General features: G+C 35.4%; 1 protein-coding gene across 1 annotated transcript in view; it reads right to left on the reverse strand.

Annotated features, from left to right (window-relative positions):
- Positions 1–2,431: 2,431 nt before the first annotated feature.
- The window catches only part of ALDH1A2 (aldehyde dehydrogenase 1 family member A2), a 116,612-nt gene continuing 102,652 nt past the window's right edge, over positions 2,432–16,391 (reverse strand). Inside the window, exons 12-14 of the mRNA XM_051980728.1 lie at positions 15,057–15,214; positions 13,998–14,072; positions 2,432–4,329 (exon numbers count right to left, since the gene is read on the reverse strand). Of these exons, the coding sequence (XP_051836688.1) occupies positions 4,257–4,329; positions 13,998–14,072; positions 15,057–15,214 (306 nt within the window). The 3' untranslated portion in view covers positions 2,432–4,256. The remainder of the gene's footprint in view (positions 4,330–13,997; positions 14,073–15,056; positions 15,215–16,391) is intronic.

The raw sequence follows: 16,391 nt of genomic DNA on the forward strand, positions 1-16,391 counted from the left end.
AGGGGGTTTAGGAAGGGAGGGGAAAAGTCAGAACAAAAGTGAGTGTAAGGGATAATGTTGTAAAAAATTACCCAGGTATGGGTTTTGTCAATAAAAAGTTATAATTATGGAAAAAAAAAAAAAGAGTTTGCTCTGTTCCTGTTCACGGAAAACCCAGCCTATACTCACTAATCACAAAGATCAAAGGTTGGAGAATATGAAGTGCTAAACTGAAATGCAAAAGTTTGCACTAAGAGGCAATGTGTCCTGATGGTTAGAACTCTGGGAGAGTATTGGTACAAATTTTGCTTCTGTTCTATCTTACATATCATTTGTCATCATTGAATTTCTCTGTTTTATTGTTTCTATAAGGCTCAAGTTTGAGGGATAATTATCCTTTCCTTCCTTTAACTTTCCAGGAATGTGTGAATAACTGTGTGAATAGAAGTGAAATACCAATCAACATGAAAATACTCTGGGACTCTCAGAGAAAAAGTGCAAATATAGACATTTTGGGGATTAAGAGTAAATCTCACACAATAGGACATTGATAATAGTAGTTACGTGTTAGCCATTAGTGACTCTTGTAATGTTTCTATCATTACTTTTGTGTTAAGTGACATTTCAGTCTCAGATCCAATATGTATCTTAGGTGGGCTTAAGGAAAAAAATAAATCTTTTATTGGTTTGAAGAACTAAATGGATCTGGTGGCATCTTTTAAAAAGGAAACAAAAACTCCTTCATTCCCTCTTTACATATCCCACTGACCCTGGACTAGATGCCAGCTTCTTAAACTGTAGGTCATTACTCCATATGGGGTTTTATAACTGAATGGGAGTGGTCATGAAATTATGATTTATTATCATTAAATGTTTGATTTGTATACCTATTTTAGATACCTATTTACTCATTTAAAATTTTTTTGGGCAAAAAGGGGTTGTGAATGGAAAAGGTTTAAGAAACTAGGAACTATATATATGGCCCATGAAACATTTTTTTAAATGATGGTGTTTTCCAAAGAGCTTCAAAATGGCAGTTGTATTCCTCCTTTTCTGAGTGCTTAGTCTTCTGAATACGGGTAGCCCTGATTTGTCTAGTTGCTTTTCTGTAGGATCCAATTTATTCAGCTTTGTATTGTCTCAAGTCCTATACTCAACTACAAACAAGTTAGCCCTGTAATGACTTAAGGACAAAAATCATTCAGGAGAATCCCAAAAGAAAGCACTGAGAATCTTTCCTACAGTGTCATTCACTAAGAGGGCAAGCCATCAGACATTTTAATCGCTCAACTACAACTTGAATTGGGATGGGGCAGGTGGAAAGGACATGCTTTGTAGGACAAAAGGGCAGGAACTCCTCCCTAACAACTAGACTCTGTCTGAGACCACAGAGTGAGAAGATGGGCTCTAACTGAGAAGCATGGTCACATTTCTTCATACAGCTGCAATAATATTACACACATCTCTGGCCGTTTTCTCCATTCACTTTGGTACATTTTTTTTTTTTTTTTACATCAAGACCTCATAAGTACAACTATGCTCTTTCTGCCTAGCCCACGTTTATAGGAACTTGGCAGCGCCAGAGCCGGACCCACTGATAATTTTATTCCCATTTATAGTTCTTTTGATCTGAGGATGAGTTTTGATTGAAAACTTCATAGGAAGTATGTCACATAGTGTTATATTGGTTTGCCACATATAACCATGCACACAAGAACATATACATGTAAACACACAAGAATATCCATATCCATATATATATATATATATATACACCAACATAAAAAGATACACACACAAAAGTATATATACATATGCACACAAACACACAAGTGCATATATACAAATGCACCAAGATACATACACTCAGGTACATACATATACACATATACATATAATTGGTGTGTACTGTACAAATAAAACATACATGTGTACACATATGCAATACGTGTATAATGTGTTATATGATATACACATGTATACACACAATATACATATACTAGTTGTGTGCTGTACACAGTGTACATTTGCACATGGATGTGTAGAGTATATGTCCCGATAGAACATACCTATGTGTATATATAATAAGCATATGTATAATAGTGTTCTGTGCACATATTGTACATATACACAAGTGTAATAGATGTATGTATTGTCCAAATAAAACACACTATGTATATACACAATATACATATACATATAATAGTTGTGTACTGTACAGACATATAAACACATATGTGTATATATACACACATACATATGTATAACTTGAAATGAAGTCAGGAAAGAAAGGATCTTGGCAATGCTCATACATTTTTGTAAAAAACAATATATTCCCAAACTTAGGTAATGATGATTGCAAAGACAGCTGCTGAGCTGAGAAACCAAGCAATGACCCAAACCGACTCGGAACAACACAGGCACACAAACACAGCCAAATGATCCCGAGGAGTACACAATATAAATGCTTTATTGCTAGCACAGAAGTTTTCTTTTTAAGTAAATTAAAAGAAATAAATCTCCCTTTTCACATTCTCTATCGCAGTTCAAAGACAACAAGTTGGTTAGTGGACGTTTTTGCTCGAGACATACACTACAGTAGTAGGAGAGCATGACATTCAGTTGAAGAACTCAGAAATAGGGTGTTTTGTCTTGGGACCAGGATTTGTGAATGTACTGTCATCTGCAGAGTACAGCAAATACAGATGGCTTGAAAACATCCACAAAGAGACGATAGTTATAAATAGAAGACTGGTATGGTTAGGAAGCAGAAAACTGTTACATAGAAGGCTATATATACTCTGCCCATTATTCCACATACTCTAGGCTAGGCTTGGCACTTTTAAATCATCGTTCTTCATTAAGACGTGAGATGGGAATGGATGTTGCAGCTGGTAATAAAGAAGGGGAAAAGAAGGTGGGTGGGAGGGGGAAGGCAGCGAACACTGTCCACATAGAACCTGCTGTTCCGTTGGGAGGCAGGAGGGGAATTTTGGAGGGCACAGGAACAAGGCCTTTTTAATGCTTCCTACCCTGTAGACCCAGCCTTACTGGAAAGCAAAGTCATGGGGAGAATGTCAGGGTACAAACCCATGAGGAATGGTGTCAGCATTAGGGCATGCTATTATGTTCAGAAGGGAAAGTTTAGAACTTAGTCATAAAACTTGCCAGGTTGACTGCCTTCAGTGAATCCAATTCATGTCAGGCCTCAGTGGACCAAAATCCCATTTGTTACACTCAAGGACAGCAGGTTGGATGGGCACAGGGCCTGAGGAGCCCATAGACTCCAAATGTATAGAGCATTCATTTTTAAAAACCATTGACACAAAGTAGGAAGTGAATTATTTCTAAGTATTTGATATCTTTTTTAGTATCCCCAAATCTTGTCATTATTATTATTTTTTGGTCTGGCTAGAAAGAAAGATGTTTTTCTTAAAACATCTTAGCCAACTATGGAAAATGCTGTCCCTCTTCTCTCCTGCCTAAAAAAGAAACACAAAAAAGCAAAACAAATTCAACAACAGCAAAACAAAAAAGAACACCAGAAGTTCAGAAGCTTGTGAACTACTCATACTGCCCACCCGATTGGCATCTCCCTGATTTCTACCTCCTATTGCATGATGGTTAGGAAGAAAAGCAGGGAAAGTCAGGAATATTATGATTTCTGGCTTCTTAATACATCTGCAGTGTACCAGCTCTTGGCATTTTTAGTCTGGTCTGGCTCTAACTAAAACCATTTCATGTTTCGCTTTGAAGAAATGGATAACATGAAACGGTAATTTGGCTGCAAAACCTTGGAAAATTGTTCCCGGCCCAAACATCTGCCCCAAATGAGCTCAGCTTAGGAGCTCTTCTTGGGGGAGGGGAAGGTAGTTGGGGAGTGGGAGGGGAGAAGAGAAGAAAAAGAATGAAGGAAATGAAAAAGGTCATGATTCCTTAAGAAGAAAGCCCTTTGGACATCAAATTAAACAGCTCCCCAACTTGACCCCAGGTATGAGGAAGAAAAGCTGAATATGTTCAATGGCCTCAGGTCTTAACCCTTGTTCTGTTTCCCCTCATTATTTGGTAATACTAAAGTGGTTTCTCACAGAGTGCCAGTCAACCTGGCACAGTTGGTTTGCTTTATATATGCAATGAATTGCCTGGCATATAGGTTATTATTTAAATTCTTAAATAAAGACTGTGTAACACTTTGTATTCCTGAGTGCTGGGCCCCATAGAGAACATTGAGGGGGCCTGACACAGGCTAGTTGCCCCCCCCTTCTTCCTTGCCCTTCTTAGGAGTTCTTTTGGGGAATCTTTATTGTCACTGTCTTGACTTCCGAGTATTCTCGCAAACCGCATTCTCCCCTAGGAAAGAGAAAAGAAAAGAAAGGTCAGATACTGATGGTCCATCCATTTTAGCATGTCTGACTATCTGCAAGGGAGGATCCTAATCCTAATTCTCCCTAGCACCCATGTGTCATTAATCTTGATGTTTCTATGTTATAATTCTTTTGATATCATCATCAAATCTTTTTTAACCTGGGATCCATGAATTCCCTCAAAGGTCCATGAATGGATTTTACGGGGTTTTTGAACTTGGATCAGAAGAAAAATGACATTTTTATTTTCATAGCCTCTAACTAGAATTTAGCATTTCCTTCCATTATGAATAAAAAAAAATAGTATTCTGTAAGATTCATTAGACTCCCAAAGGGACTCATGACACAAAAAATGTTAAAACTTCTGCCCAAAGGCAGCTCCAAAGCTAAGATTTCATTGATTTTCATGGGTTTTTAGCTTGTTGTATTTCTGTCCCTAATTTAAAAACAAAACAAAACAAATTTACAGATTCATTTACTTAGCACTTCACTGAAATAATGATGGACAGAACTCCTGTCCTGAGAAGTGAAAACTAAGACCCAGGAAAATGACATGATTAGCTGGAAGTCATAGTAGTCCATGCTAGACCTCCAGATATCAATTCAGTTTTTGAACCAACACTTCTTTTTGGATAGTAATATCTTTTCCCCACCTAAAATGCTGCTCCTCTTACTATATTTTCTTGTTCTGTACCCCAAGATATTTTTATCTACTTCTATCAACTATTGTATAAAAGTGCTTTTGACCAAAAAAAAAAAATTAAAAAAGATAAGGTTCCCAACCAAGATTGACAAAACAGAAGCAGTTATCTGTTTCTTTTCTTGGCACATAATAAACACTTAATAAATACTTATTAATTATTTGATCAATGTGATGCTTGGAGAGATCTGACTTCATCAGTATACATGCTACTACCATTGAAGAAGATGAAAACTACAGCTTTTTGTTAGTTGGTAGGAGCAAACAAACTGGAAAAAAAAAAGTCTATAAATGGCTTTCTTGAGGAGGAGTCTTTCTGCCCTGTTAATGTCTTGGTTCTTAGATGAGTAACTTGGCTGAAGGCTCTTCAGCTTGGTATGACCAACCAGAACTTGTGGTTCAAAGATCCAAGAGTAACTTCCATATCACAATGAGTTATATGAGCAAGATTTTAGTTGTTTTAAAGGAATAGGGGTGAAAACCAAAAGATACAGATTGGGAGAGAACAAACTTGGGGCCCAAGTTATCCCAAAGTTCGGTTTATTGGGCAGCAGACTTTAATTCATTCATTCACTCAGACTATTCAATGAAAGGACAAATACTAAAACTGAAGCTTAAATATTTTGGTCACATAATGAGAATACGGGACTCATTGGAAAAGATCCTATGTTGGGAAAGATAGAAGGGAAAAGGAGAAGGGAACAGCAGAGGAGGAGATGGATAGAGATTGTTATGGAAACAACAAAAATGAGCTTGGACAAACTGGAAGATAATGAAGGATAGAAGGGACTGAAATGCTACTTTCTATGGAGTCTCAGAATAAGACATGACAACAAATGAACAATAATAAAAGGTATCAGCTTCACAGAGGTCTTAAGGAGTCAAGGAAGAGTGAAATGAAAGAAGTTAAGAGACAAACATTGCAGCTCTCTTCCTGAGAGCATCTGAGTTTTCTTTTCCTTCTCTCTGCTGTCCAGTTCATTTGGAGATCTAATATTAATCAACAAGTATTTATTAAGTTCCTACTATGTACCAACTGGATGGTGCAGTGGAATGAATGCTGGGCCTGGAGTCAAGAAGACTCATCTTCATTGTATTAGACACTTACTAGTTATATGACACAGGACAAGTCACTTAAACCCTATTTGCCTCAGTTTCCTTATCAGTAAAATGGGCTGGACAAGGAAATAGCAAACTAATCCAGTATCTCTTCTAAAGAAACTGTATGTGGGGTAATGAAGAGTTGGACATGACTAAATAACAATTAAACTGACTCATGATAGATACTGGGAATACATATACAAAGAATGAAATAATCCTTATTCACAAGTACAGATAGATATGTATCTGTATTTACACTCCTTGTTTCCCCCATAATAGGGATTATTTCATTCATTTTACTTAATATCTGCATAAATTTATATATATATATATATATATATATATATAACTATGTGTATATGCAAATATGTTCATATATGCATAACATAATTATAAAATTAATAGATACAAATATAAACAAAGTAGCTAAATATAAGGTATTTTGAGGGGAGGGACATTAGTAGTAGTTTGAAGGATCAGGTAAGCTTTCCCAGAGAATCAGCTCCATGTGATGATCATTTTTGGAAGGAGTACAGATGACAAACTTCCCAGAAAGGAAAACATGCCCTTCTTAGGAGTTCTTTATGAGAATATTTACTCTTAAGGCCTTCACTTCCGAGAACTAAGTACTCTTCTGAATATCCTGAAGTAACATGTCGTAATCAGTAGATGGAAATATTTTGGTGTGTCATCAAGGCTAGTTGCTGTCTCTCTCTTTTTCTTGCTTCTTTTTTGCCTAACTTGCTTCATACTATTTTCCCCCTCTCTCTTTCCCCATTATTTTAGGTAAGCATGGCCTAATGTTTAGAGAACTAGACTTGAAATTGGAAGAATGAGTTCAAATATACCTCAGATAATTACTAACTTACTATAAGACCTTGAGCAAGTAACTTCACCACTCTCAGTCTCAATTATAAAATAAGGGAATTAGACTCTAAGGGTCTTACCTCCCCTAAATCCTAAGTTCTATATTCTTTAAAAGGCTCATCCTTTCTCCCTTCTTTATGACAGAGCCCCTATCTCCTCAGCAACTATAGCTACTGAAGCCCTGAAGATTCTCAACACCAAAGTCCTTGGCTTTTTTGAATGGTTCAACATAATAAACATATATGGTTTTACCAATGGAAATGATACTATCTGCTGTGTAGTTGTATCCCTAAAGACACCTATTTATTTATCTATATTTGTGAATAAGAATTGTTTGATATGTATTGATATTTGATTATTTGTATTCCCAGTACCTAGCATGAGTCAGTTTAGTTGTTATTCAGTTATATCCAATTCTTCATGACCCCTCATGGGGTTTTCTTAGAAGAAATACTGGATTGGTTTGCCATTTCCTTCTCAAGCCCATTTTACTGATAAGGAAACTGAGGCAAACAGTAAGTAACTTGCCTGTGTCACTTTTTTCCTAGTTGGTAGCTAATACCAACTGTGTTACAGCATTAGAATGTGATCTCTCTGATAGCAAGCAATCTTTTGCTTTTCTATTCATGATACCCAGTGCTTTGCACTTAGAAAATACTTCAGGGTTATTTTGTTTCACTCATTCATTCATCCATTCATGCATTCAAATCCTGACTAAAATGGGGCATTTACTTTAAGCAGTTTATCTTGAGTGAGCAGTCATGCTACCCACATTCTCTCTAGTGAAATCCATTATCCATCCAAACTCGTGTCTGAAGCTCTGGATTTTTTGGACTGAAGATAAATGAGTTGAGTGAACCTCTTTGGGATATTAGACTATGGACAACTGTTTGGGTCTCTGTTTAATCAATGGAAAGCAAGACCCTTGAATGGTATGATTTCTAAAGTTTCTTCAACTTCCTTGAAAGTGGGATTAGTTTTCTGTTTTGTCTTTCTCTCTAGTCCTTGGCATAATAGGTCCTTGATAAAAGCTCCTTAATTAATGATATTTTAGGAATCCATGAATTGTTCTGAAGAAAGCAACTGGAAGAGACTTGAGTTAGAATGGCATTGCTTATCCAAGTCACTGTCTATTGTCCTAGAAGTGGACAGTGAAAATTTAGGGCAGATTTATTCATTTAAAGCGCTCACTCATTAGTCCTGCCCAGATTATTACGAGCTCAGCTCTGGCTCCCTTTGCACTTTTTCCTGCCCTCAGGCCATTATGAATATGCCTCACCATCATGGACATCATGTGCCGGTTTAGAGCTAGGTCACTCCCTTTTTATTTCCGGACTTTTGCACGCACTTGGGGCAAATCCCTGCCCTGCACTCTCCTTTCCCTGTCAGTATCTTAATCCAGTCTCCATCAAGCATAAAGGAAATTCATAAGGTCCTTTGTCTAGCTACAAATTTGGTTTTGAGTTTGACCATTACATTCCCGTCCCATGTGAACTGTATCAAAGCAAACCCAAAACAAACAAAAACATTCACCTCAGAGAACAAGCACTGTCCTTCAGAGCTCCTAGGGCTGTTATCTCTGGCATGGTTTAGATAGTCTTGTTTAGAGAAAGGGGGATGGACTGAGCTCTAACATTAAAATAACCACTGCCCAAGTATCTAGATATGAGGGTAATCACATAGTGTGTCTGAATCAGGGGTTCTTTACCTAGAGTCTATGATCTTAAAAAAAAAAAATATATATATATATATATATATATATATATATATATACACATCCATATATATGTATAGATAGGTGACCATATTTCAATATAATTGCTTTTCTTCTTATTTTATGTATTTAAAATCACCATACAGAGTCTTCACCTGACTGAAAGGGATCAATCACCAAAAAAAAGTTGTGTCCCGGAACCAAAAATATGCTAAAAAACATTTATAATAGCATATTATTATTTTAGCTAGGTAGCCAGAATTTATGTAATGTTTTAAGTTTTGTAAAGCCAAAAACATATTACATAGTGGATCTTATTTGATCTTTTTGAAATTAAAAAACCTTGTAGAGTGCAATGGAAAGAACATTGGATTAGAAATCAGAAGCCTGGGATGAAATGTGGCTCTCTAAATTTGTGACCTTACTCAAATTACTAAAATTTTCTGGGTATTAGTTTCATTTTCTTTAAAATGTAAGAATTGAAATAGAGATTTTTTTTAAGGTCCCTTATGATTCTAGTACTCTATGATTATTTGGATGAATTATTAGGTGGTTTCCTCATTTCATTCTAAGTTCTGTTTCTTCCAATCCATTTCAATAGTTTAATATTTCAAGAATCTGTGACTTCACTGGAAGGGATGCTTCCTCCAATTTCCCCAAATCTCAACATATGGTTTTCTAGAGGTTTGGGGAGAAAAAAAATCATCTTTTTATATCCAGCTTTTTGATAATGAGAGTTTAGCTAGGCAGGTCTTTTGACTATAAACTACAGAGTGTGTTAACAGACCAGTAAATATCGAAGTCTTTCAAATGAGGAGAAATGGATTTCTGCTAGATTTATATTGCCACAGAATTCAACCAAATAATGAATTTCTCTCAAAGAATTCCAACTTTCTTTTAAGAACAAAATTTTGGCCAGAAGTGGTAGTTCATACCTGTAGTTTCTGCAACTGAAACTAATCATGAAAAGCCACAGCACTTGTACTATATGCATGACTTCTGAGAGCACAGAATCATCTTCACATTATGAATAAGACCTTTGGAGGAAGACTTTAGAGGGGTAAATTCATTGACTCACAGAAGATAGGGAGAGAAAAGGGAAGTTCAAAATGACCAATGGACTTACATGTTTGGGGCTTTGATATCAATGCAATAATATAAAAACTCACATTTATATAATGTTTTAAAGTTTACAAAATACTGTCCTTATAATAAAGAGTTGTTGAAGTAAGAAATAAAATATTTTATTATCCTTATTTTGCAGATGAGGAAATTAAGGCAAACAAGAGACTATATCTTGCCCAGGGTTACAAAATCAGCAAGTGACTATGGCCAGATTTGAACTCAGGTCTTCCTGACGTCAGGCTTAGTGCTCTATCCAGTATGCCATTTGGCTACCCCCAGTAAAATAGGTAGAAGTAATATTTTATGGAAGAGAAAACATTAAGTTTTTGCCTAAGTCATTATGATAGACTCAATATTCAAACACATTCTCTTGATTCCAAATCAAGCACTATTCCACCACAGTCTAGGAGTTCTTAACTTGGATTCTGGGATCTTAAAAAAAAAAAAGTATAATCATATGTCATATATAATTGACTTTCTTTGTAACTCTATATATCTTATTTTATGCATTTAGAAATATAATTCTGAGGAGTCCACAGGCTTTATTAGACTGCCAAGGGTTCCAGAACACACCAAAAAATGTTGAGAAATTTTGCATTATTATGTGACTATACATGCTAAAAGAAGTCGAAGGCTGAGGCCATTAATCAGATTAACCAATTTTAAAAGTCTCACATACATATTCTCTCTCTTTTGTTTGTGTTTCTCTGTGTATTCTCTCTCTGTCTGTCCATCTCTCTTTCTCCTAACTTTATCTCACCCAGAAATGCAGTAGCCAATACTGATACTAATCAGCAAAGAAGCTTTAATATGCTCTGTTTTTCCAAACTGAATTAAGTTGGTCCTCCTTAGTTAGGCTGGTGATTCTCAAATCCTGTGCACTCACCAGAGGGGTACCAAACTTAATGTTTCAACTTTAGCCTTACTACAGCTCAAAACTCCAAATATCAAGCAATTGCTTAGTTCCAAGCTCTTTAATAGAAGTAACTACAGGAAGGAACCAAAGCTTTCTTAAAGAAGTTTTCTTAGGACAAATTCATTGTCTAGTTAAGGTCTGTGGCAATACAAGTCTACCATAAGAAGGCAGCTACATGGCTAGTGACTCTCCTTATAAGGAAAGTCTTCATAAGGAGACCATCATGATTACTCAAAGGGCAAATTATACTTAGAACCCAAGTGATGAGTTAGTATTGATAACAAGAGATTTAGGTAGGTATAGCCCCACAGATTTTGATGAGCTATGGTTTAACTACTCTTCAGAAGCCAATTCGGGATTACGCCAGACAAAACCATTTTCACAACTACAGATGAAGTAAAAGTCCAATTCCCTTTTGTGTGTATTTGCCACTTTATTTCAATTTCCACTAAAAAACTTTCATAACACATCTTATTTTCAAACTGTGCCTCATTAGTTTTTAAAATATCAAGATATACTTCCAGCATGGCACAGTGGGTCTTAAAAAAAAAAAAAAAAAAAAAAGCACCAGAGTTAGAATTACAAGATCTTGTGTTGAAGCCTGATTTTAATATATGTGACTTTCCTCAAATTACTCTATTCCGTTGGGCCTTAATTTCCTCATCTGAAAAATACAGGATTTGGAGTAGTCCATGTGGCCTGAACCAGATTGAAATGTGTTTGGAAAATACATAACAAAATAAAATAAAATATGTATTTTAATTACATTTTAAAAGTAAATGATATGAAGCACACAGGAATCCTTATGTATGGATAAATGACCCTTATTTCTAGACTTATAAAGCTCCTCCCAAAACTAAATTCATTCTATGTTTCCTTCTTAATCTATGGCAAAAATTTTGCAACATTTTTCTTTTCCAGTATGTATCCAAGACTATGTTTACAAAAGAAAAGAAAGGTTGAGAGCTAAGTACTAAGGAATAGTTCACCAGGCTGACAATGTCTAATTTAGATCCCAAAAGCTGGGGGTCAAATTGTCAGAAACCTATAAAGGGTAATTTTCAATAAATAGGTTTATTATGGGTTAGAGAATTCATTGTTTTTGTTGTTTTTGTTATTTTTTGCCCCCAATACTGTGTAGAAGTAAAACAGTTCTTTTAGCAAAAAAGACCAAGGGTGGCAGAAAACACATTGGATTTGGCATCAAAAGGACTGGGTTTGAATTCCAGCATTTCTGTTCACTGCCTGGGTGACCCTGGACAATCCATTTCACTTCTCTGTAATTGTTTCCTCTTTGGTCAAATAAAGGGTTTAATATGGATGACTTCTAAGGTCCTTTCCAGCACTAAATCCTATTACTATTTTCATTACTTTCATTACTATTTTCCACCTTAGAACCAGATGGAGTTGTATTATGGCAATGCATATATGGCAATTGCTAGAAACAGAATAGCAATTCTGTCCTAGAAATAAAGCAATAGGCTCAATTCTGGAGGTGGGAGCTGGATCTAAGAGAGATAGCCATTTGTGATACTTTCTTGGGCCTATTTCCTACCCACTTTGGGTAGAACCAGACTAATTTTTGCACTGTGGCGCAGAGTTATAAAAGATGTAACAAGCTTAGCTGTAACAGTGAAAAAAATTCCTACTAACTTCCTCTAAGAAGAAGGTTTTGAATTTTTTAAAAGTTGAATTATCTGGATAATTGCCTCAATCTTCCCTTCCATTTGGCTTGTGTAAACATAGTCTTGAATTGTTTCTACATGATGTCAAAACAAAAATTTTAGTCAATTAACCGGTTGTTTTGTTGACATGGTACCAAAAAACTGAGCCAACTGGTTTATTTATTTATTTATGTTATTGAATCAACTGGGCTCAACCATAAGATGTGATACAATAACAATCCCTGGATGCTATGACCTCATAAGAAGTCTACCTGGAATCTTGTGAATTTGTTTTTGTTTTTTAAGTATTTTGATAACTATATTTAATATAATTGATTTCATTTCTAATCCTACATATTTTATTTTAGGCATTTAGAATTTTTATTCCTGGGTCAATTAGCTTCACCTGAAAGCATCTCAGGGATGCTTACTAGTCTTTGGACTACACTGAGAATCACTGATATGATAGTGGACATATTGAATGCTGGTGTTGGAGTCAGGAGGAAGCTAAGTTTGGTTCTTCCCTCAGTCACTTAATGATGTAACTAGGCAAGTCACTCTTGGGATCTAGATCTAGAGTAGGATGGTGAAGTGACTGGGTGGATAGAGTACCAGGCTTGGAGTTTAGGAAACCTAAGTTTAAATGTGTCTTCAGACTCTCTGTGTGACCCCGAGTAAGCCACTTAGCTCTGTTTGCCTCCATTTCTTCATCTATACAATGAGCTGAGGGAAAATATGGCAAATCACTCCAATTTCTTTACCAAGAAAAACCCCAATGGGGGTTTGAAGAATTGGACACTACTGAAATGTTTGAACAACAAAACTAATGATAACATCATGTTATCTAATATCCATATACATAGAGATATATCTGTATAGATACAGTTAAAGATATACTTATTTATCAGACTTGATTTTATCAATCAAGATAGTATGTTCCTAATAAGTAACTCTTTCTAATGATACAGATCTTGCCTCCTCTATAATTTATATTCCTGGAGGCAACATGGTTGAGCAGATAAGAGTGCTGGATTTGGAGGTAGAACCACCTGGCTTCAAATTCCACTTAAGACATTTTCTAGCTCTCTGATCTGAGCAGAACAAATGGACATGAATGGCTTCCATTTATGACCCACAAGTTATAGTTCTCAACTTTTTTCAGAATAAAGGAATATTTGCTCTGGGTCTTAGGTATTATATGTCTCGTGCTCATTCAATAAATGTTCATTGTAAATAGTAAAGGAGGCAATTAGGTGGCTCAGTAGATAGACTTGAATTCAGGAACACCTCAATTCAAATCCAGCCTCAAACACTTACTAGCTCTGTAACTAGCCAAGTCACTTAACCTTTGTTTCTCTTAATGTACTGGGAAGAATTATCTTTGTCAAGAAAACCCCATTACCAGGGTCTTATGAAGAGCTGACTGACTGAACAACAACAACAGACCATGAAAATGACCATTGGATTGATAATTAAATTATTATATAAATAGTCAAGACTTTATTGGTATTGATAATTATCAAACCCCTGTCTTGTAAATTTTGAAAATGAATAGCAAAATACTTACATTTCCCGCCCATTTCCAGACATCTTGAATCCCCCAAAGGGACTCTGGGCATTTAAGGCATTGTAACAATTGATCCTGAATGAAAAAAGGTAGGAAATAGTCAGTGGAATCTATTTAATAGAAGGAAAAAGTCAATGAACTAGTTATTCCTATCAAAAGAAATCACAGTTTTAATAAACAAAGAAAAATGATATCTTGTTTAATTAGATTTCCTGATTTAATCCAATTTAATTTAATTTAGCAATCACTTGCTAAATGCCTATTAGGTACTTAATATTAGGGATAAAAACAGGGGCAGTTAGATGGCCTACTGGATAGAATGGCAGGCATGGACCACTGACACTTACTACCTGAGTGACCCTGGGCAAATCACTTCAGTTTCCTTATCTGTAAAATGAATTGGAGAAGGAAAAGGCAAATCACCCCAGTATCTTTGCCAAGAAAATCCCAAATGGGCTCACAAAGAATTGGATGGGAATGAACAACACTGGAGATAAAAAGACAAAAGTTTAAAAATCTCTGACCTTGGGGAGTTTATATTCTACTAAGGGTATACAAACTGTACATAAATAGGTATATAGAAAGTAATTTCAAGGAGAAGAATACAAACAACAAGGGTAATAAAGGAAGGCTTTGTACTTGAGTTATTAGATGAAATTGCAAACATAGGGTACTGGTAGGAGGAGGGGATTTTGACTGAAATGGAAAGTTCATGAAAGGATAGCAGTATGAAATAAGATTGGAAATGTGGGTGAGAACCAGATTATGGAGGGATTGAAAGGCCAAGCCAAGAATGTTGTTTTATCCTAGAAGCAACAGGGAGTACTAAAGATTTTTGAGTAAGGGAATAGATCACTTTCACAGAGGAATCACCCATATAAAAAAGAACAGAAGTAGGAGATAGCGTTTTTCAGATGGAGGCTGGATTGCCTTTCTTCCATTCTATCCTATCTGAGGAGTGTCATCATGATGAGGGTACTTCCACTGGCAGTTAGTGCCAAATCTGCTGATTAAAAGCAATGATTTTGAGCAATTTTAAAAAAAGGGGGAAAGACTCACCAAACGGTCCCAGCCTGCATTGCAGATGACACTGTGAGTGCTTTGTTAATATCATTTGTAAAAACAGCAGCAACAAGTCCAAGGTCAGAATTGTTGGCTCGCTCTATAACCTCGTCCACAGTCTTAAACCTCAGGATTTCCTGAACTGGTCCAAAAATCTGCAACAAGAATGAAGTGCTTTGCATTAAGTCTTGAAAGTGTTTTTTTTTATTTTGCCACTATTTTGCCTATTAACACCTTCCATTATTGATAATACATATTCATATGTATAATATATGTGTTTGTATGTATGCATAAGCATATATATGTTTAATCAATAATATAAGGAGATAATCAATGCCCTTTCTTGATTTTCTTAATAAAGCTTATTTTCACAAGCACTATATCACAAAATGTTCTAAATTTTCCAAGAATAAAATTCAATAAAGAGATTGATTGAAGTTTGTATAATGTTCAGTTTGTTTCTCTTGAGCACTGGAGATTATGTATGCCTTACGACATGCACAAGTGTGTTTCTGTATATATCTATATCTATATCTATATCTATATCTATATCTATATCTATATATATATATATATATATATCTGTGTTCTTCATGCACACAGAAGACATATTCTCATATTGTACTAAAGACATCTCCAGCTCTAAAATTCTAGGATTCTCAAGCTGTGAAACCTCTGTCACATATCTGAAATAGGAGCAGAAGACCAAAATGAAGAGGTAGTTATACATTTCTGACCAAGAATATGCATTCTTTGCATCCCCTTCTTACACAAAGAAGGAACTTTTTACTTTTTTTTTTTTAACAGTTAATGACAGCTTGGTTTCTGACCTATGGGCTGAAAAATTAAGTTTTCAGTGCAATGTCAGGACAGACTGGTATACAAATGAGAATGAATGATAGTCTTGGAGTCAAGAATATGTTACATCTACACTTGCAATTTCTATAACTATGGACATACAACCTCTATAAATCTGTTTTCTCTTCTGTAATATGGGGAAAATAATAACTGTATTAAGGCACAAATGAGATAACATATACAAAGCATTTTGTAATATTAAAACATTATATTTATATCTGATATTCTGAAAATGGTATCATGACATTTGCATTTTAAATTAGACAGGGTTGTTGTAGGATGTAAGTGGTTAAACCTTAAAATGTTTATGTAAATATGAATTATTAACTACTATATGAAGATTATCATGGATAACTAATACCATAATAATTTGGTTTGCTCCATGAGATTCTATCTTGTCTACCCATCTCACAGCTAGCTAATTCATTTTCTTTGGTTTCTAAACTATTTGTATTTGAGAGGCAGAACATTTGT

The sequence above is a fragment of the Antechinus flavipes genome, chromosome 2, assembly GCF_016432865.1.
Source record: "Antechinus flavipes isolate AdamAnt ecotype Samford, QLD, Australia chromosome 2, AdamAnt_v2, whole genome shotgun sequence".
Classification (NCBI taxonomy): domain Eukaryota; kingdom Metazoa; phylum Chordata; class Mammalia; order Dasyuromorphia; family Dasyuridae; genus Antechinus; species Antechinus flavipes.